Here is a 22,119-nt window from a genome sequence, read left to right on the forward strand (position 1 = left end):
AATTGGTTTTAGATATTTTTCATAAGAGAAAGAAGTATGAGCCAAAAGGGAGAATCTTCTGGAGTGGGAGAATCATATTTGAGGAAAATGGTGCAGGAAGAGGTGACAACCTCTGTAAAGGAGGCATTTGAAAGTGTTTTGAGAAGAAAGAGGAAGGCTGTGGAATTCTCAAAGGAGGAATTTAGGTCAGTAGATGAGGAAGAGAATATAGAGAAAGGAACAGGGAAAAGGAGAAGGAAGGTAAACAATTTGGAGGTTGGTGTCAGATTCCTGACAAAAGAGAAAAGCTGTGTCAAGCGCCACAAATCATAAAGGTGTCCTTCGCTGCACAAAAAAAGGTGTTCTTAGCGGCACAAGTGAATTTGGAAAAGATTGGGAGGATGAGATTAGTCAGGGATACGAGGATGATGATGAATTCGTATTAGATTATTATTTTGAGGATGGTTGGAACATGGATATAGACAAAGTTGAGAAGAAGAGGAAAGAGAGAGGGATTGTCAAAGAATCAGAAGCGGATTATATGTTCAGCCCGGAAATGATCAGGCACAAGGAAGTGCAGCTTGGTGGCCACTTCCGCATGTGGCAGATCCTGGGCAGTAATGAGAGCAGAGTCCTCTAGGCCGGTAGTTGATTACCAGCCTTGTGCTACGCCTGACTTAGATCCAGATTTGATCAGTTTCTTATTTAAAATGGGTAGAGATCCCAGAAAGGGCTTAGAGAGGACATTCTGGGGCCATTGGTGAGGATTTTGGATATGGCAGAGGAGGCAAAGATCAAGAGTTTGCAGGTAGATACTCGTTTGTTGCGTGGATGGTCTCAGGGGGCAGTCAGCTTTATCAGAAATGCAAATGCAGCTATTATGGCTGAAAGGCGTAAAGCAGTATTAATGAAAATAAGTTCCAAATTGGGAGATTTTGCAAAAAAAGAACCTTCCGAGGACCCTAAAGATTTTTTGTTTAGTGATGGATTGGTGAAGGCGGTAGGAAAGTATGTATCCACCTTTACCAGTTTGGATAAGTCTCAGTCATCACAGAGAAGGGTGTTTGGCAGACGTGTTTTTGACCGGGCCGGGCGGGGCAAGGGGACGTTTCCCTGATCGATCAAATACAAGGTCCCATTACCAGATACCCAACATCATGGACAAGGAAGTTTCAGAGGATTCCAGTCTGCTATGGGATTTTATCCCCAAAGGGGAAAATCAAGCAGGGGATGCCAGACAAGAGGTCAGTCACAGTTTTTGCAGGAAGTTCGAGGTAAGTACGAGGACCCCTTCTGTTTCTTCCCCAAAAAGTGTAGGGGGAAGATTGAAATGGTTTGTGGAAAATTGGAAAGCATTAACAAAGGATCTTTGGGTCCATGCAGTCCAAGGGTATTCGAGAGAAGTCCAAGACAAATGAGGGACCCAAGGTAGCTTGTATTTCAAGAGGAAAAACAGATGGTAGTACAAGAGGAGGTTCAGGAAATGTTTCAAAAAGGAGCCATAGAAAGGGTATCCGAGGGAAGACAGGGTTTTGTGAGTACATTTTAATGGGAAGGAAAAAAGACAAGGGTTGGAGGCCTGTGATAAATTTATTAGACTTAAATCAATTTCTCGTTTACAGACATTTCAAGATGGAGGGGATCCATCTGTTAAGGGATGAGCTGCATCAGAGCCATGGTGTTTTACAAAGGTTTTACGACCAGTTGTGAAATTTCTAAGGGAAAGAGGTACAAGCAGCCGCGGTCGGTAATGCGTGTACCTGTAGGGCGGTGACGTGGGGAGGGGCATGGTGGGGGGTAGTAATCTATGGATTACAGAGCTTTACAGGTAAGTAAACATTTAAATAAATAAAACGAATTTTGTTGTGTGCACTGCATCCCCAAATGCGATGCAGTGCGCGCAACCATTTTTTTAAATTTAAATGTTTACTTACCTATAAAGCTCCATAATCCATAGATTACTACACCCCACTCTGCCCCTCCCCCTCCCAATGTCACCCCCCTGCAGGTACACCCATTACCGACCGTGGCTGGGTACAAGGATGATCATGTACTTGGACGATATTTTGATAATGTCTCAGAACAAGGAGGAGTCAAAGGATGAGCTAGAAGTGGTTGTGAATCTGTTGAAAGGACTGGGTTTTCTTCTCAACAGGGAGAAGTTAGTTCCTGGTCCCTGTGAGAAGTCGGCCTGATGTGCAGTGCTCACTATTCTAGTGATCACTATATATCAGTCCAAAAAACCCTTATTGATGATTGGTTGTAAGTCAACCTTATAGACCAGCTATCCTAGTAGCATGGATACGAGCAGTCTAAGGCTAAGACTCTAGAGGGCGTGTTAAGCCAGCTGTTTTACCATCACATTACCCCTTGAACACCCAGTGAAAGGACACCACACAAGTGTTATGAAAATAAACAGTGTATTTATTAGAATCACAACAACCCTGTACTCTTTATGAGGACAGGGTGCTAGGCACACAACAAAACTCTTACGAAAATACTTAAGTTAGCACGGTATACACAAATGCCCGAGGGGCACGAAAAACCATATACTCTAAAACTGGAATGCGAAATTACTAGCAGGTAAGTACAGTACTAATAGGCTTTGGAATCGCTAGGACTTGACTAGGGAATCGTTAGATTACTTCTAGGAGGCCTAGGGGACTCGGGTGCAGAGTGTGCACTCTCACGCGGGATGCGGGACAAAGTCTATGGAAGCTAGTAAAGGCACAGTTAGTGTTCACGGGCGAACCCGACCTGGTAGGGAGAAAACGACAGTGGATCCTGACCCTTGGATAGTGAGGCTATGCTGGGGTACCGAAATGCCGAAGTTACCTAGCCCAGGGGCTGCAGCTGCATAGGTCTCAAAAGACGTCGGGAATCCTCGTTGCCGGACCAGGAGCCTGGAAGAAAGATGCTGGCAGGCGACCAGTGAAGATTGTTCGAGTTGATCCAAGCCTGGATCTGGAAGAAGGATGATACCTGAAAGCAGAGGGGACCAAGTTCGTGACTACTAGCCAGTAGTCAGTGGGCACCAGGAGGGCACCGGATGGTAGTCACCTCGACTAGGTGAGTGGGCGACGCTGGCTCTGCAGATCTCACGGACCAGGAGGCGTTGTCGGCGACCAGGATGGAGAGGCGAGCTGTCCCACGATGGATGAAGCTGTCGGCGTCGAAGTTACCCAGGATTGGGCAACAAGCCTTGGCTAATTCAAGCCCACGCGGTGGACTCAAAATGGCGTCTTGAGTGGACCAGGAAGGTCCGGGGTGCTCCTCTTCGGGAAGGGAGCAAGGGCCAGTCTGGAGCAACCAGACCAGCAGCAGTGATGTCGTCGGGCGTCGTTCAGAAGGCCACAAGCCAGCGGGCTAGTAGCCAAACAACGCGGTGAGCAGCAAAAAGCAGAAGGGCCCCACGCCGATCGTGGAGATGCTGGGGGGCTGATCTTCGGTGCTGGAGCTGCTCAGGGTCGGGGCTTCTCGGACCCCAAAGCACTCACCAGGAAATTACTCGGCGGGCTTGCTGTGCAGAAGTCGTGCAGTCTTGGCAATAGTCGGTCCCTTGAGGTCTCGTCGCACTCACGGTTCTCAGCTTGGCTGTAGAGGTGAGTAGAGGTCGGAGGTGCCAGGGAAGCCGGGTCTTGTCGAGCTGGGCAGTCGGATTCCGGAGGAAGGACGTGCAGCAGACCGCAGTGTTCTTGATGGTGCCTGCGGATGCAGGGTGACTACTCCTTAGTCACAAGGGAGAATCTTGAAGAAGGAAATCTTGAAGTCCTTTCGTAGAAAGTCGTGTCTTGATTCCAAAGATGATCTAATTTGGAAGGGGGCCAGTCCCTACCTTTATCTGGGAAAAGGGGGCTGGCACGCGACTAGGTCCTGCCCTAGGGGTGGGACCAGGAGGGGGGTGGTTACACCCACTTCCTTGGCGGGCTTTTCCCCAGCACAGGGTCTGGAGTGTCCCTTGAACTGGTTCAAGCCAGCCTATGCACAGTGAGCACCGGGGTGCCACGTGCAGTCACCTTCCTCTGAAGCCCTGCCTACCTACAATACACAAAATCCTGTCTGGGACGGTGCTGGCACCGCCCCTGGCAGGAAACCCTTTGTCCTTATCTCCTGCTCTGGGAGGACTCCCAGCAGCAGGAGGGCAGACTTGTGTCTCGGTGGCAGCATCCATTTTGTGGAGCTGAGGCTCTGTTTGACTTTAACCGGGGTTAGGGGTTACATACATGTCGTGTCCCTCTAGAAGGGTGGAATGCTAACCCCGTCGCCAGAATTGGCGAGGGGTTAGTATTCCAATTCGTATGACACCTTACTCGACATGTTTTGATAAAGCGATACCAGAGTTGGCATATAACCGCGAGGATTATAATGCACTTAAGAGTATATGGTATGCGATATCATGGAAACGGCTAAGGGATAGATCCCGAAAGCCGCAGACAGGCTCAGCTCATGCCAGAGCACCATCTCACACGATTCCAAGCACTCTGCCTTCAGGATTGTTAAGGCCTGCCATAGGAGTGACTGATAGGAGATCTGTGTGTCCATTTTAGGGTTAGATATAGGTATACTATATCTAAAGCAAAGGGTGAGTACACCACCTTGCCCCAGCTGTCGTGCAGCCAGTTGTGTCAGTTTAGTTAGTCAGTCCAGGGGTGGCACAATACATGCTTCAGCCCCTGGGAGACTTCTGGGTGCACCTCAGCCCTGGGTACAGGGACTTGGAGAGGGCCCAGTGCCAATTCAGTACCTGAGTACAATTTGGATAGAGAGAACAGCTAGGCTGTGGGTCTGATTAGCAGGCCCACAGCCAGGGAAAGTCGTAAACCAGTGCAGCAAAAAGCAAAAATCTGGGTGATCATAGGATTGCAGACCCTACTCTCCTACAGTCCCCAGTCAATGTTTGGAGATTTTGGGCTTTAAGGTGAACACAAAAGAAAAGTCGTTGAGCCTAACTGCTCGAACTGCCAAGCCATGTCTTCCCTGGACCGGAAGCAAGTTTCCTAGGACCGGGTTCTGGCTAATCAGCGCCATCAGCCAGGCTAGCTTGCATCCAGTGACAAAGTGGGCAAGGGACCCACGTCTGGGCATACCCTGCCAACGTAGGGCAAACAAAGCAAAACCAAAAGGGATGATGGGTGGAGTGTTGAACATTGCAAGCACTCACCCCCAGTCAACTGATCTGGGTTTAATCCATCATCATTCTTTAGCTCACTTTGCCACCCCAGTTCAGACATGGCCATATGCAAATCAGTTTGACCCTGTGCCTCATGGGAACAGTCCAGCCCGAACTTCCAAGCCATGTCTTCCCTGGACCAGAAACAAGCATCCTGGGACCGGTTTCTGGCTAATCAGCCATCATCAGCCAGGCTAGCTTGAATACAGTGGCAAAGTAAGCAAGGGACCCACGTCTGGGCATACCCTGTCAACTTAGGGCGAACAAATCAAAACCAAAGGGGATGATGGACGGAGTGTTGAACATTGCAAGCACTCACCCACAGTCAACTGATCTGGGTTTAATCTATCATCATTCTTTAGCTCACTCCACCACCCCAGTTCAGACATGACCATATGCAAAACAGTCTCACCCTGTGCCTCATGGGAACAGTTCAGCCCGAACTGCCAAGCCATGTGTTGGGACTTCTATAGACTTTGACATACTAGTTCTGGAATTTTTTGAGTGTCAGTGTTGTTTGCTTTTAAGTGCTGCAAGTAGTGGCAAATAAAAGATGTATGCATAATGCTAGACTCCGTGCCTTTAATGAAATCCAGATTCTCTCTTCAAATACTTGAAGAATCTACATTCTCCTAAACCCATCCAGAGATATACTTCCCTGTGTGTAGGGGCTACAGCCGTGGGGATTTCTTTCAGTATTTGCTCTACTAGTGCAGAGCAGAGCCAGCATAGGCAATTGGACTGGAAGAAACAGCTCCACCGCTATAGATGGTCCAAATTACTGTGGCATTCATTTTGGAGCTCTAGTGCCGGTACTGTGGCTTAACTTGACTGGTTACACTCGTTCCTCACAGGCAGAACACAGAGAATAAGACTCCTGCCCTTCCTCTGAGAACCGACAGAGATCAGATGTGGTACACCCCAAGGATCCTCCCTCAGCCCCACCCTCTTCAGCGTCTACGTGATCCCCCCTCACAACCATCGTCAGAAACCATGGGCTCAACATCATCTCCTATGCTGATGACACCCAGCTCATCCTCTCCCTCATAAAGGAACCCAACATCACCAGGCACAACTTCCAAGAAGGGATGAAAGCCGTCGCAACCTAGAGGAAGAATAGCTGCCTGAAACTCAACTCTGAGAGAACAGAAGTCCTCATCCTCTGCTCTATCCCATCCGCATGGGACGACACCTGGTGGCCCCCATCCTCCGAAACCCGCCCACCCTGATGGACCATGCACGTAACCTCGGCATCATACTGGACTCATCGCTCACCATGAATCGTCAGATCAATGCGTCTCCTCTGCATGCTTCAACACCCTCCAAATACTATGCAAGACATTCAAGTGGACCCCCAGCCCTTCTACCCCTACTCCAGGAAAACGATCACTCACGCACTTGTCACCAGCAGACTGGGCTACAGCAGCACCCTCTACGCCAGACTCAACAAAAAACTCCTCTACATACTCCAGAACACTGCAGCCAGACTAATCCTCGATATCCCATGGCACAACCACATCACCCAGCACCTCTGTGACCTCCACTGGCTCCCTGTCGAAAGAAGAATAACCTTCAAGCTGCTCACGCATGCCTACAAGGCCCTCCACAACATCAGACCTCAATACCTCAACAACCGTCTCTCCTTCCACGCCCCTAAGAGAAACCTCTGCTCAGCCGACCTCCCTCTAGCCACGGTCCCATGTTTCTACAGGACCAGAGCAGGTGGAAGGTTCTTCCACTACTTTGCAGCCAAGCCCTGGAACGATCACCCCCTTCACCTTTGGCAAAACCCGACACTGCACCAATCCAGGAAAGACCTCAAGACCTGGCTTTTCAAATGACCCCAACGGAGCTGCTCACACCCTCCCATCAGCACCCTGAGACCCTAACGAGTGAGTAGTGTGCGCTCCAAAACCCTGATTGATTAATGGATTGCTTAACAAGTTCTGCATTCTGTGGCTACTCTTGTCCTCCATGAATCAGCGGAACAGTTGATGGGAGACTTCCTTCAACAGTATAGCACCTGTAGAATGTCTTCATTACTAACAATCATCCAGAAAATACACTGTACGGTGCACACTGAACTGGTACTAAGATATTCGGTGGAACTGCACTGCTGGCATAAAAAAAACACAGCACTGGGATAATGTTTCGACACAGTTCTGTCACCTAAAGGGTAGATGAACTAACCTATATGGAACCATGTAGAATTCCTGAAGTGCTTTTCTCTGTAAAAAGTTTGTAAGTAGAGTGGAGGCTCAGTCACGTATCAGGCTCTAACTGCACCCAAGTCCCCAAAGATCTTTCAGAGAGGACAGACCTCTTATTCCAAGGTGAACTCCAGCAGTGTCCTTCGGGATCACGACACTATATCAGAATCAACAATATCGGGTAAAATATATATTGTGTCTAAAATATAATTTACAAAAATATATTGTTTGCCTCGCCCTATAATAGTGGCTCACATAAAAAGAGCTTTATTGAGCTACAGCAACCAGGTAACGCATTTCAACCGCAGCAGCAGTCTTTGTCAAACCTAATGTTGCCGCCATTTTTGTTTGCTTTTTATATATCCACATAAAGTTTCAGTATTCTTAAACTGACAGTGCTAAATTCACAAATTAAAGTGACGTGCATTTTCTTTCAGAAAAAAGTGGCCTGTGCCAATTCGTAAGTCATCTTAACAAATGAATGATTGTATGTAATGGTGAACAATACTTACAACGCAACTTTTACATCGCAGAGCCTTTACAACGCAACCATTACAACGCAAACTATTACAACGCATTGCTCTGGGGGGCGCTCTAGGAAAGGGAATAGGTTAATTTACTATCCAATAACCTTCCCTAGTGTCCACGGGGACTGGAGTTGAAATAGTAAATTAAACTATTCACTATCCAGCACCCCAAAGCACTATGCGTTGTAATGGACTGCGTTGTAATACTTACGTTGTAAAGGCATGCGATGTAAATGCATGCGTTGTAATGTCATACATCCGTATGTAATATACTACATTCCGTACCAGTGTAGCAATTTATCTAGAACAATAAGTGTCAAAGTGTTAAAATGTTAGAATCCGGGTGACCCTGGTTGAGTCTTGGGAGGGTCCTCCTCCGTTATGGGATGCTGCTCTAGATCAGGGCGATCGCTGGACTACCTAATGAACTGTAAGGGGGGGTCGGATGGGAGCCCCGGATGCTGGACTTGGTTGCACCACTCACCCCTGAGTTTATCGTTTTAAGGGCCACAGGCGCTCTGCTTGTTGGGGATGTCTGGCGCAGTTGGCCGACGTAGCAGGGTGGGGGGTTGTTGCTGGGGCAAAATGGGGGCTTTGTTCTAGTTTTCATGATTTGTTTTTGTATTGTTTGTTTGTTTTGACTCCATCAACACACTCAATTGGCGGGTGGGAGGGGGGTGGTAGGGAGATTTGGTCACTACCCCTTAGATTTTGCGGGGACAATGGCTGGGCCACACACGCCTAAAACGCAACACCTTGACATAATATCCTGGAATGTGAACGGCCTGCAGAACAAGATCAAGCGCACTGTTGTGCTTCAATACCTACGCAGGCACGCCCCTGATGTTGTACTCCTGCAGGAGACGCATCTGCTGGGGAATCACTGCAAGGCCCTAGACAGGTTTGGTTACACCCTTCGTGCCCACTCTGGCTTTACAACGGCTTCTAGGGGAGTAGGTATCCTAATTAAAAACTCTTTGCCAATGGTCTTGGGGCGCTGCTGGTCTGATCCCCTGGGTCGCTTTGCGGCATTATCTGCACAATGGGAGGGCCACACTCTGAACTTCTGCTCACTATACATTACTCCGAAGCTACACGCGACTACCCTCCCTGATATTGGAAAGTTGCTGTTGGAAATGCCTACGGGGACATTGGTCCTGGGTGGGGACACGAATGATGTGAAGGCTAGAGAACTAGACAGATCACCGACTACACTGGGTAGGGGAGGGACAGGCCACCTCAAGGACTTTGCACCGGCACTGGGCTTGGTCGATCTATGGAGGACGCATAACTCACAAGTCAGACAATACACGCACATCTCCGCAGCCCATGGGTCGTCCTCTAGGATCGATTACATATTTACACTAGCGGACTGCATGAACCTTTTTATAGACGGACATCATAAAGCTAGAGGGATCTCTGACCATGCACCGGTGGGGGTTCAGATGATGGGTCCCAGGCGAGATTGGAGTGTCCCCCCTCGGCTTGATTCCTTTTTATTTAAGGACAGGGAGTTTCAGGAGAGGTTCCGGGAGAGGGTAGATCATTACTTCGATGACAAGTTAGGCTCTGTGAGCTCCCCTGGGATAGTGTGGGAAGCGTACAAGACAGTGGCCAGGGATTTTGTACAAGCCGAGGTTGGGAGACGGCGCAAAGACAAACATGCGCAGGTGGAGAAACTGGAATCGGAGCTTATTGCTCTGGAAGGTAGGACAGGGCTTACTCAGGCGCAGGAGCGGGACAGGCAGCATAAGGCACGCCTTCTAAGTAAAGAGCTACGGGATGTCCTGACGGAACACGCGCGATTGCATGCACTTGCCACTCAACGGAGGGTGTACGATTTGGGGGACAAGGTGAATAAAATGATCGCCTGGCTGGAGAAGAGAGACCGGGACCGCAGCTGGGTACCGAGGACAGAGCGTCCAGATGGGTCAGTGACCACAACGAGCGTGGCAATAGCGGAGGATTTCGCCCGATATTATGAGGAGGTCTACTGATCCCACACGTCTAGAGACGAACAGGAGTGTCGCGATTTCCTGGCCCCCTTGCGGCTGCCCATACTAGAGTCCGCGGACAGGGACGTGCTGGAAGCGGATATCACGGTCAAGGAAGTGGAGGAGGCCATGGGGGACCTGCAGACAGGAAAGGCCCCGGCGCCCAATGGGTTCCCAGCGGAGGCGTTTGGCTGTGTGGCTAGCCGCACAGTGCCCCACATGTGCAGTATGTTCCTCGAGGCGCGGGAGATTGGGCGGCTCCCGAGGGATTTACGGTTGGCAACGATCATTGTGATCCATAAGACAGGAAAACCGCAGGAGGAATGCAGCTCATACAGACCTATCTCCCTCCTTAACTATGAGACAAAGGTCCTGGGGAAGATCCTGGCCACGCGCCTGGGTGCGGTGATACAATCGCTGGTCCACCCGGACCAGTCGGGCTTTATGCCCCATAGGAGCACGCGACTCAATTTGCGTCGCCTGTTCGGGGTCCTGCAGACGGTAGCCACACGCCGGGAATTGCCAGCGACACTGCTACCTCTTGACGCCTATATGGCCTTTGATAGCATTGAATGGCGCTATATATACGCAGTTTTGGAGAAGTTGGGCTTTGGAGACAACTTTTGCGCCTGGGTGAAACTACTGTACACGGAGCCACTGGCGAGGGTTCGGGTCAATGGGGCTATGTCGCGGGAATTCCGATTAGGGCGCGGCACGCGGCAAGGCTGCCCCCTCTCCCAACTCTCTTTGCCCTAGCACTGGAACAACTGGCGCATTGGGTTAGGACGGATCCTGGGGTGTGGGGCATAGACCTTGGGGGAGGATGGGAGGAACGCATATCGTTATATGCCGATGACATTTTGCTGTATGCCCAGCAACCGTCCATACAAAGGCTGATGGTCATGTTGCGCTCATTCGGGGAATACTCTGGGTATCGCATCAACTGGAGTAAATCCTTGGGCTATGTTCTGGCGGGACCCCAGCCTCTCACCGTGGACGACTGCGAGGGCCTAGTCTGGTGCACAATGTTCCGGTATCTGGGAATATAGGTCACACCATCTGACACTGAACTCCTCCAGTTAAATGTACAGACACAACTGGACCACCTTCACGTGCTGCACTGGAGGACTCTCCCGGTCTCCCTAATGGGCAGGGCCGTGTTATTCAAAATGATGGCCCTGCCTCGTCTGCTTTATGTACTGCAGAGCTCGTCCTTCCCGATCCCGGAGCATGTCTTTAAAACGGTGGAGTCTGAGCAACGCTCCTTATTGTGGAGTGGAGTGTGTCAGAGAATTGCTCTTCGGAAACTGCAGCGGGGTCCCTATGAGGGGGGGCTGGCAGTGCCCAACATCCTGTTATACTATTGTGCAACACAGTTGGTCAATATAAATGGTTGGGTGTTTGCCCCACAGGAGGAACCCGCTTATCGGGTGGACCGTATGGCCCTGGAAGTGGATTCGTATTTGGCGGCTCTATACTCTAAAACCAGGCGCAGCCAGTCCTTGCCTCCCCAGACTGCGGTGGCGGTAGGGGTGTGGAAACGGGCAACGAAGTTGCTTGGGTGGGAGGCGAAGCTTACGGTCCAAACGCCTTTATGGAAAGGCGACTTCCTTAGGGAGGTTGAGAAACTCCGCGACCTGTGCCAGTGGAGTCTGATAGGCATAGATAAGCTGGGGGACGTATGGAAGAGGGGGCAATTGGTGGATTTCGCGACCCTAAAGATGGAATTCCAAATGGGGGATGGCGAATTTCTACACTACCAACAATTTAAACACGCATTGCACGCACATATGAAACAGGAGGACCAACTGCCTGAGTACGCCCCACTTGAGGACAGGCTACTGTTAGACCCTATGATTGATAAAGCTATCTCACTTATCTACAAAAAGCTCATTAATAACATTCCGGACACACTGGGGCCATTGAGGGAAAAGTGGGAATCAGACCTTGGCTTGTTGGAGGACGATGACTGGAATGAGGCCTTGCAGTGTCCTAGAGAAGTGGCGATTCGAGCTAGATTCAGATCAGTTCAGCTGCGCATCCTCCATAGGTCTTACACCCCTCGAACGGTCCAATTTAAGATGGGGTTTGCGACAACACAATTCTGCTTGAGGGGCTGTGGGGAGGAGGGCACCTTCTTTCACATTCTATGGGACTATCCCAAAATCCGTGCATACTGGGTCAGACTGAAAGACATCATGGAGGAGGTGGTTGAGGCGGAGGTGCCGCTGGAGGCTCGATGGCACGTTCTGGGGGTGACGGGTGACGTTGCCTGGCCCAAATGGGACAAGACATGGTTAGCTTTCGCAAGTATGGTGGCCAAAAGGAACATAGCTCGACTCTGGGGGAGTGACCTGTCACCAACGATAGAGGAATGGGAGCGAGATATGGACTGGTGCCAGAGGGCAGAGAAAGTCATTTATAACAGTCGGGGCTGCCCCAAGAAATGGGTAAAGATATGGCTGGCATGGAGAAGGTACAGAGGAGAATGGCTGGATCCCCCAGATGCTTCACCAATGGGTTGAGGGTACCCCCTATAGGAACTCTCCTACTGAGTACCGTGCATTGTGTATGTTCGGTAACTCCATTTACTGAGGGGCCACTAGCCTATGATTGCGAGAGGTACTGAGCATGAAGCAGGGGGGATAGGGAGGGAGGGCGGGGGGAGGACTTAGATTAGGGAGGGGGGCCTAGATAGGGTGGCAAGGATGTTTTAGCGTAGAGTATTGGATCTCGTCGGGCATGATCTAGCCTTGAGGGACGGTCTCTTCCCCTCGGAGTGGAAGAGCGCAGTAGTGAAACCTCTGCTGAAGAAGGCTTCCCTCGACCCGGAGGTCCTAAAAAACTTCCGGCCGATCTCACTGGTCCCAGCCCCTGCGAAGATGCTTGATTCACATCTAAACAAGTATCTTGCCGCCTTTGTGGATAGCTCGAGCTGCCTGGACCTCTCCCAGCATGGATTCAGGAGGGAACACAGCACTGAGTCGGCCCTTACCATTATGCTCGATAAGATCCGCACTCAAGTAGATGGGGGCCAGACCACCCTCCTAGTCCTGTTGGATCTAACTGCGGCTTTTGATACCCTCTCCCCCTCAGTACTTACATCTCGTCTGAGGGAAGTGGGAGTGAAGGGCGCAGCTCTAGATCTCTTGACCTCCTTCCTTGTTGGAAGGGAACAAAGAGTGAAGCTGGGAGAGTTTCTATCTCCATCCCGACCTGTGCTGTGTGGGGTCCCGCAGGGGTCGGCTCTTAGTCCGACCCTATTTAATATCTATGTGACCCCACTGGCCAGATTAATTAGATCTTTCGGGATGGAGGTAGTTTCTTACGCTGATGACACCCAAATCCTCGTCTCTCTTTCTCATTCAGATGTACCAACCGCCTCCAATTTCAGATCTTGTATGGAGGCGGTTGGTCTGTGGATGATCCACAATTCACTTAAGCTGAATGGGGAGAAGACGGAGGTGATGGTGTTCGGAGGGAAAGAGGACACATGGTCAGCCAGCTGGTGGCCTGACTCGTTAGGAATATGTCCCTCCCCCACGGCATCTGCTAAGAATCTTGGGGTGATGATAGACCCTGCCCTGGACATGAGCAGACAGGTTAGTAGAACCATCTCCACCTGTTGGGGCATCATTCACACCCTCAGAAGAATCAGGAAGTATCTCTCCCTGCAGTCCAGAAAACAAATAGCTGTCGCTCTCATTGGCTCACGACTGGACTACTGCAATGCGCTGTATGCGGGCCTAAATAGGAGCCTTCTGCAGCGCTTGCAGGTAGTCCAGAACGCCGCAGCCAGATTTGTTTTAGATATCCCCAAACGCTCCTCGGCCACGTTGGCCAGGAAAGCGCTGCACTGGCTGCCGGTAGAACACCGAGTGCGCTTCAAAGTCCTATGCATGACTTACAGAGCCATTGCAAAGAACAGTGCCATGGGAGTCGGCTCCATCATTTCCCATTACACCCCTGGAAGGGCCCTGCGCTCCTCCAAGAAACTGCTCCTGACAGTCCCCCGCATACGCAGAGCCAAGTGGGGTGGCAGGGCTTTTTCTACTCTTGCCCCTAAATGGTGGAATGACCTTCCCCTTGATCTCAGGTCCCTACCGTCCCTGCAGAAATTCCGTAGTGCCCTTAAAACTCGCCTTTTCCTGCAAGCCTATATGTAAGGTTGTACATTCCCACTTTGATCTGATTGTTAGGCGCCTTGATACCTGCGGGTTATTGTTCTGCGCAATATACATTTTTATCAAATCAAATCATGATTTGGGGGTAGACCAATAGTGCACACACCAAAAGGTTTTTTTTTTATACTCATGTATTGTGAAACTACCAATGCACTTCCACTGCTATCTGATGTGTATTAGATGGAGCTGTTATGTTTCAATAAAAAGATTTTTTTTTTAAATGTTAGAATCACCTCTGCCTTGCCAACAACTTTTTACAGAGTCCGATCGCGTGTTGTTGTTACATTGCACCAATGTGCTACAAACTTTCTGTAGTATTAAATCATCAAACTCACCGTAAACAATTGCAAGGCGCATGGATGACATGTACTTACAACACTTATACAGGGCAAGTGACTGTTAACACTGTTAGAGCATATGTCTGAAATTCATACCGGTTATATGTAGGTACTCTTGGTGCTAAAGTGCAGTGCAAATTACGAAAATCTTTTAAAATTTAGATAAAACATTGTTTGCAGGAGTGTACTCAGATAGTGCAACTTTGGAACCAAACATTATGGTTGGAAATCATAACTACTTCAAAGTTCAACATAATCACCAGATACATCACTCATGATTACAGTTCATAGGTGGACATGCAACTCCTCCTTGGTGTTAAGGCCATTGGGGATCTTGGAATTAAAACGTAAAATATATTGTCCTTCCAATTTGCTCAGATATTTCTCTCTGTTGCCTCCCCTTAGCCTTTTGGGCACCTGGTCCAACACAAAGTATTCCAAATCCTTTACTTTGTTGCCATGCACCTGTTCGAAATGTCTGGCTACTAGGAACGTTTGGTCTTTGTTTTTATGGCTCTAATATGTTGTAAAATACACTGATGTACAAGTAAAATGGTACTACCTATGTACATTTTGGAACAGGTGCATCTCAGGGCATATAAAGCAAATTGAATTTTGACAGTTTAGCGGTTTCATAATCTTCCACTTTCTATCTGTGAAAGGTAAGGGCACTTTTGTGATGTTGACACCAAAATGACAGGTTTGCATTTGTGGCACCTCTTGAAACCCTTACTTTCTCTCAGTCATGTTTCTTATTGCTGCATACCTGGACTATTGATCACAAAGTCTTGCCTCATTGATGTTGCTTTGCAGAAAGTGATGAGGGGTCTTCATCTGTCTTTGGCCCTAAGATGGGACCACTGCGTACTAAGTGCCAGTGTTTTTGAAATACAGCTCTGATCTTTTGATGCTGTGTATTGTACCCAGTAATGAAACTGAATTTTTGATCTTGCTTGTCAGGAACAACGTCTATACTGTTTCAGTCTGGGAATATTAGCTGTTCCCTGGGCTTCAAATGGGTTTTATCCTTAGCTTTTTCTAGAATAACTTTGTTATAGCCTCGCATTCCAAATCTTTGATTTAATTCACTCTGTGCTTTGGAAAGTTGCTCTGGACAACTACATTTTCTCCTCGTATGCAAATTCTCCACATACTGTTCTTGAGTTTAGTAGGGTGGAAACTATGAGCATGCAGTATCGCGTTACCTGCAGTGCTCTTTCGGAATGTTTTGGTACGTACCTTTCCATCTACTACATAGATCGATAAATCCAGGAACTGTACTTCTTGCTAAGATATGATGTAAACTGTAAATTCAATTAATTCCTGTTAATCCTCTTTGCAAAATTCTCTGCTGACAGTTTCCTTCCCTGCCATGGGACCACTGCCTGATCTTCTTGGACCACTGTCTGCTCTTAAAAACATATTGTTATTTACATTCTCAGAGAGGAAGGGGTACCATACAGATTCAGTATTTGGAAGAGACGACCTAAACACGCCCCTTCCAAATACCAAATTGCAAATGCAAAATGCAATTTGGTAACAAGTTACTGAATCACATTTTGCATTTTGTACATTCGAAAAGGCATTTTTTCGGTCGCAAACGGCCCTGTGTTTTCAAGGTGTGACATGGAGAGCAGAATTATTCCAGAGCAAAGATTTTTTAACAGTCTATGTGCTCAATGTTAAAATGCAGGATCGGGGAATAACATGGGCCTAAGAGGACCACAACCATGCCACATTGGTAGAATAACTTGACTACAAAATAGGTTCCATTTAGATTCCGTGCAGATGGCTCTTATGTGGTATTCTGAAAATATGTCATGAATTCAGCCATCCAGGCTCCAATTTAAAAAATACTGATGCGTTAAACAAGCTTTTGTTCAGTTTCCAATCCAAGCTAAAATGGTCACAGATATAAATAACATCCTAATAAAATCGGGTATCTAAACCCTTAAAGCAACGCCGAAAAAACCACAACAGCTCAGAGACGACCTCCTGAGACAATCCCATTGCACAATACTCTCAGACACCCTCCTGAGCTAACCCCAGACTGCACTCTCTGTAACTTACATTGTTTCTTTGAGTGTAAACCAGAACTCCGGCAGTTATCTGTGTGGCAAACAGCAGGAGCAGGAATCCAAAATACTGCAGGAAAGATGGAAGGGAGATAATAAGCCCAGAAAAAACATAAAATCTGGTTCACTTCAAGGGAAATACAAATTCAGAAAGGGACACATTAAATAAAAATTAAAACATGCACAGTTGGTGTATTGTGACCTAAGAATGATTTATTCACCTTAAATTAATCCTATTTTGTGAAAGGTGGAAATGCTTTTCATTATAATGAAGCTGCTGCCTAAAACAAGAGGCCCGGAGCAGTTTCTTTTAGACCTTGCATTGGGTGATGATGTCTCAGGAGTTCTCAAACCTCATGAAGACATCATCAACGCACATTCTGGAATGCTTATGTAAGGGAATTCTTAGAAATGCATAGCTGGGTGAAAAGAATAAACATTGATGTCAGATCATTCTACAGTCGCCTTGCACAATTAGTCCGCATGTCAACATATATATAAATATATCTATCTATTACTTTATTGGTTAATTCACTAATGAATACTCAATTGGCAGTTATAAAATACCTTTGAAATTAAAATATTATATATCAGAGGAAAGAAGGAGGGATTAAGGCTACTAAAGCGGAACCAATTACAGCCAGAAGTCCAAACGTGTGGGCACTGATCTGGCTGCACAGCACATATCGCGGCGGTCCAGCGACGATGAGTACTACAACATCCAGAAAGACCGGCGCTCTGTCTTCTGGTTCAGAAAGGGAGGGACAGCTCATGGACTGGCAGATTGTGGCTTGAGCCTGATGGTTGCCTGTGAGTGAAAAACTCATGATTCTCAACTGTTCCGTGGTCTTTGCCAGGCCGATTGTACAGCTGCTCCTATTACTTGCTTCTGTCGTATCTTATCCCTTTTACCTATCCGTTTTTACTTCCATATCTCAAGCACATGAAAATACAGAGGGTCCAATCCGATTCACAAAGGTACTCATGAGTACGTGAAATAGTACTACATTAGTACTGCTTCTCATATGAGGACTATTTTACCTACACTCATAAACCACTTTGTCAATCAGCCCCAAAACATCTAAAATGAGAATATTCACTGAATTGCATATATACTTAGTGTAAATAGAAAGGACTGTGCACTTTTACTAATAGGGATTGAGCATCTGGGTGCTATTCATAAAGGGATTTATGAGGACGCTAAGTAGCACTACCGGAGTACAACTTCGCATCCTGATAAATGTCTTTGTAGATTAGCAGCCAGGCAAGGTCCCTCCCAAATGTGGATTAGAGTTTGAGGGTTGCGAGAATCTTGGAGAAATTGCTAAACAATGTCAAGGAATTGGGGCTCAGTAACAACCCAAAGGACCGCACTCGGGTAAGTGGTACAGCATAGATAGGATGATCACACCTGGGGCGATAGCACATTGTGATGAACTGTGGCTGATGAAGAGTATGAAAGCAGACCATGGGACCTTGCAGACTGACCCACAGAGCTATATTCAGACAACTAGAGTCTTGTAGAAGTCTGGTAGAGCTGGAGCAGTTAGTCAACCTGTTCCTGGCATATGGCTGTCTCTGTCCTGCACCAATCATCTTTTCAAAGCGCCTGGGCTGTTGCAGATCTCCCAATGTCCCTATGCATCCGACAGTAAGAAACCAAAATAAAGCTATAAAAGTATTTCATTGAAAGGACTGAGTACTCACAAATCCCAGCAGGCATTTGATTTCCTTGAGTGATCCAAGGCAACCCAGGAAGCCCAACAACATTGTGAAGGTCCCGACTCCGGAGAACAGATAGGACCAGATCTTCAGGGTAGAATTTTCACCTGGAAGAGAAACAGAAGATATCTCAAGGAGCAGAATGGATAACACATGGACCAACCAGGCTTGACGCCATGACTCTATTTCCCTCACACCCACTATAGACTCAAAATTCTGCTTTATTGCAGTCAGCACACTCATTTACTGCTACTTTGCTTAGTAGCCAGCCTTCACTATGGTATTTTAATTTAATTTATGTCCTACGTGTGGTTTATTTGCTGTCATTTCTGCATTATAGAATTTAATACAACCAAAAACAAAATGAGACAGAGTCATGTATACATGGCTGGGGAGAATCGTTCAGCAAATTTAAAATAATGAGATCCGGAGTGGGGAAAGTTGAAGGACTAGCCCAAATATGGATGGGAGAGCATATAGTGTTACAGCATGTATGTAACTGGGGAGCCCTTAAGTTGTACTGTAGGTATGCAGTTGTTGTTTCCAATGTCCCTGTCATGCCATAAAGAAGACAGAGGTTGCCAGGGTTTTCTTATTCCAGAGTGACTGTCTGTTTAGTAGCAGGATGTAAATTTTGATTTGAAGAGACTGTGAGAAGTTGGCCTGATATATGATGCTCACTAGTTCTAGTGATCACCTTGTATCAGTCCAAAGAACCCTTATGGTGATTGGTTGTAAGTCAACCTTATAGACCAGCTATCCTAATGGTAGCATGGACAAAGCAGTCTTAGGCTAAACTCTTTTGGCATGTGAAGCCAGCTGTTTTACCACAATATAACCCCTTGATGAATACCAGATGAAAGGACACCACACAGGTTGTTATGAAAATAAACAATATATTTATTAATAACAACACCTCTGAACTCTTTATGAGATCAGAGGGCTAAGCACATGACAATACTAAGCAGGAAATACGAGTTAGCACAATATTTACAAGTGTGCCTTAGGGGCACGACAAACCATATACTAAAAACAATGGAATGCGAGGAAGGAAAGTACTGTAAGGAGATCCAGAGGCTGGAGGATCGCTGGGACTACGCTACGAACTAGGTAAGTAAGGAGCAGGAGGCCCACAGGACTCACGTGCAGAGTGGAAACTCTCACGCGGGATGCGTACCAACGTCTATGGATACTATAGTTTACAAAGTTACGGATTCCTGACGAACCCGGCTGGATGGAGGGAAAACAACAGTGGACCTGGACACTAGGATAGTGGACACTGACTTCAGCACCTAAAAGCTTTAGTTACCTAACCCGCAGCCAGATGGAGGAGTCCGGTGGTTCCAAGGATGGAACTAGGAAGGAGAAGTCCTGAAAGGGAAGGGGACAGAGTCTTGGTCACTAGCCAGTGACGGTGCTGGAACCAGGAGGGAACCAGATGCTGTCGCCGCGTTCAGGGGAAGGAAGGGTCGCTTCTCTCTGTAGCTGCGCGGACCAGGAGCTGTTCTTTACGACCAGGCTGGAGGCACGAGCTGTCCCACGTAGTCTGCTGCTGATGGCGGTGTTGGATCGTCGATCTGGTCAACAGGCCTTGGCTAGTGCAAGCCACGCGGTGGAACAAAGATGGCGTCTGGTGCGGACCAGGAGGGTCCGGGGTGCTTCTCTTTCACAAGGAAGCAAGGGCCAGTCTGGGGGACCAGACTAGTAGTGTTGAAATCTTCGGGTCGTCGTCTCAGAGGTCACGAGCCAGCCGGCAAGTGACCAGACAACAGGAAAGGCAGCAACCAGGCAAAAAGGGCCCCAAGCAGATCTCGTGGAGGCTGGGGGGCTGGTCTTTGATGCAGGTGCTGTGTCGATGTGGGGCTTCTCAGTCCCCGATGCACTTACTCGAGGGTCCCTCGGTGGTCGTGCTGGAAGCACTGTGCAGGTTTCTTCAAGATGGCCGTCTCCACGTTGCTCGTCGCACCCACGGGTCCCAGCTGTGCTGTGGATGTGGGTAGAGGTCAGATGGGTCTGGAGGTCCGGGTCTCGTTGAGCTGGGTCGTCGGATTCCGGGAAGGAAGGACTTGCAGCAAACCGCACAGGAGCTTGATGGTGCCTGCGAAGCAGGATGGTCACTCCCTGACCATAGGGGAGATTCTTCAGTCTTCTGATGTTCAGGAGGTCGAAGGTCAAGAGTTTCTTCGTGGAAGTTGTCAAGATTAATCTAACTGGGAATGGGACCAGCTCCTACCTTTATTCAGCTAAAGGGGACTGCACTACGACTAGGTCCCTCCCCTGGGTGGGACCAGGAAGGGGGGTGGTTACACCCCCTATCCTTTGTCCGGTTTCCCGCCAGAGCTGGGGCTGGAGTGACCCAGCAACTGGTTGGAACCGGTGTATGCACAGGGCACCTTGTGTGCCCCAGGCATGTCTCATTCCTTTCAGCCTTGGCCTACCTAATACACAAAATCCTGTCTGGGGTGGTGCTAGCACCTCCCAAGGCAGGAAACCCTTTGTCTGAGCCTCCCTCGCTGGAAGGACTCCCAGCAGCAGGAGGTCAGACTTGTGTCTGTGGTGGCAGCATCCATCTTGTGATGCTGAGGCTCGAGTTAACTTTAACCGGGGTTCACAGTTACATACATGTCGTATCCCTCTAGAAGGGTGGAATGCTACTCCCGTCGCCAGAATTGGCGAGGGGGTAGTATTCCAATTCGTATGACACCTTACTCGACATGTTTTGATAATGTTATACCAGAGTTAGCATTTAACCGCGAGGATTATAATGCACTTAAGAGTATATGGTATAGCGTTATCATGGAACAGCTATTAGGACTTGGTTCTTCAAGCTGCAAACGGGCTCAGCTCATGCCAGAGCACCATCTCACATAATTCCAAGCACTCTGCCTTCAGGATTGATAAGGCCTTCTCTAGGAGTGACTGATAGGAATATATGTGTCCATTTTAGGTTTAGATATAGGGGACTATATCTAAAGCAAAGGGTGATTACACCACCTTGCCCCAGCTGTCGTGCAGCCAGTTGTGTCTGTTTAGATGGCCAGCCAGGGGTGGCATAATGCATGCTTCAGCCCCTGGTAGGCCCTGGGTACACCTATGCCCTGGATACCTAAGGTATACTGTACAGGGACTGATAAGGTGGCCCAGTACCAATTGGTAAATGCATCTAGGGTACATGGTTGTATTTTTAGAGAGAGAACAGCTAGGATGTGGGTCTGATTAGCAGGCCCACAGCCAGGGAAAGTCGTAAATCAGTGAAGCAAAAAGCAAAAATCTGGGGCGGCCATGGGATTGCAGACCCCACTCTCCTACATAACCCCCCCCCCCAAACTTAGGGACATCAAACTAACCTTGACCAGGTGAGTCTTCTTGTTCTAAGTGGAAGTACCTGGAGAGACCATCTGCATTACCATGGTCAGTCCCTGGGCGGTGCTCCACTGTAAAGTCCATCCCCTGTAGGGAAATGGACCACCTAAGAAGTTTGGGGTTTTCACCCTTCATTTGATTTAGCCATAAGAGGGGCTTATGGTCGGTCTGAATCTTGAAGTGAGTACCAAACAAGTATGGCCTCAACTTCTTCAGGGCCCAAACCACAGCAAAGGCCTCCCTCTCAATAGCTGACCAACGTTTCTCTCTAGGGGTCAGCCTTCTACTTATAAAAGCAATGGGCTGGTCATGACCATCAATATTCAGCTGAGATAGAACAGCTCCCACACCCAACTCAGAAGCATCTGTTTGGACAATGAAAGGATTGGAGTAGTCTGGACTCTTGAGAATAGGTGCAGTGCACATGGCCTGCTTTAGGTCATCGAATGCCTTCTGACAGCTAACTGTCCACTGAACTTTCTTTGGCATTTTTTTACTTGTCAGGTCATTAAGTGGAGTCACAATGTTTCCATAATTTCTGACAAATTTCCTATAAT

At 48.1% G+C, this 22,119-nt stretch overlaps 1 protein-coding gene across 2 annotated transcripts in view; it reads right to left on the minus strand.

Annotated features, from left to right (window-relative positions):
- Positions 1-22,119, minus strand: part of LOC144770469 (CD82 antigen-like) — a 206,868-nt gene that overhangs the window by 36,934 nt on the left and 147,815 nt on the right. For both annotated transcript variants that reach the window (XM_078654994.1, XM_078654993.1), the window contains exons 4-5: positions 18,185-18,306; positions 16,473-16,547 (exon numbers count right to left, since the gene is read on the minus strand). In XM_078654994.1, coding sequence (XP_078511120.1) covers positions 16,473-16,547; positions 18,185-18,306 — 197 coding nt within the window. The remainder of the gene's footprint in view (positions 1-16,472; positions 16,548-18,184; positions 18,307-22,119) is intronic.

The sequence above is a fragment of the Lissotriton helveticus genome, chromosome 7 (assembly GCF_964261635.1).
Source record: "Lissotriton helveticus chromosome 7, aLisHel1.1, whole genome shotgun sequence".
NCBI classification, from domain to species: Eukaryota; Metazoa; Chordata; class Amphibia; order Caudata; family Salamandridae; genus Lissotriton; species Lissotriton helveticus.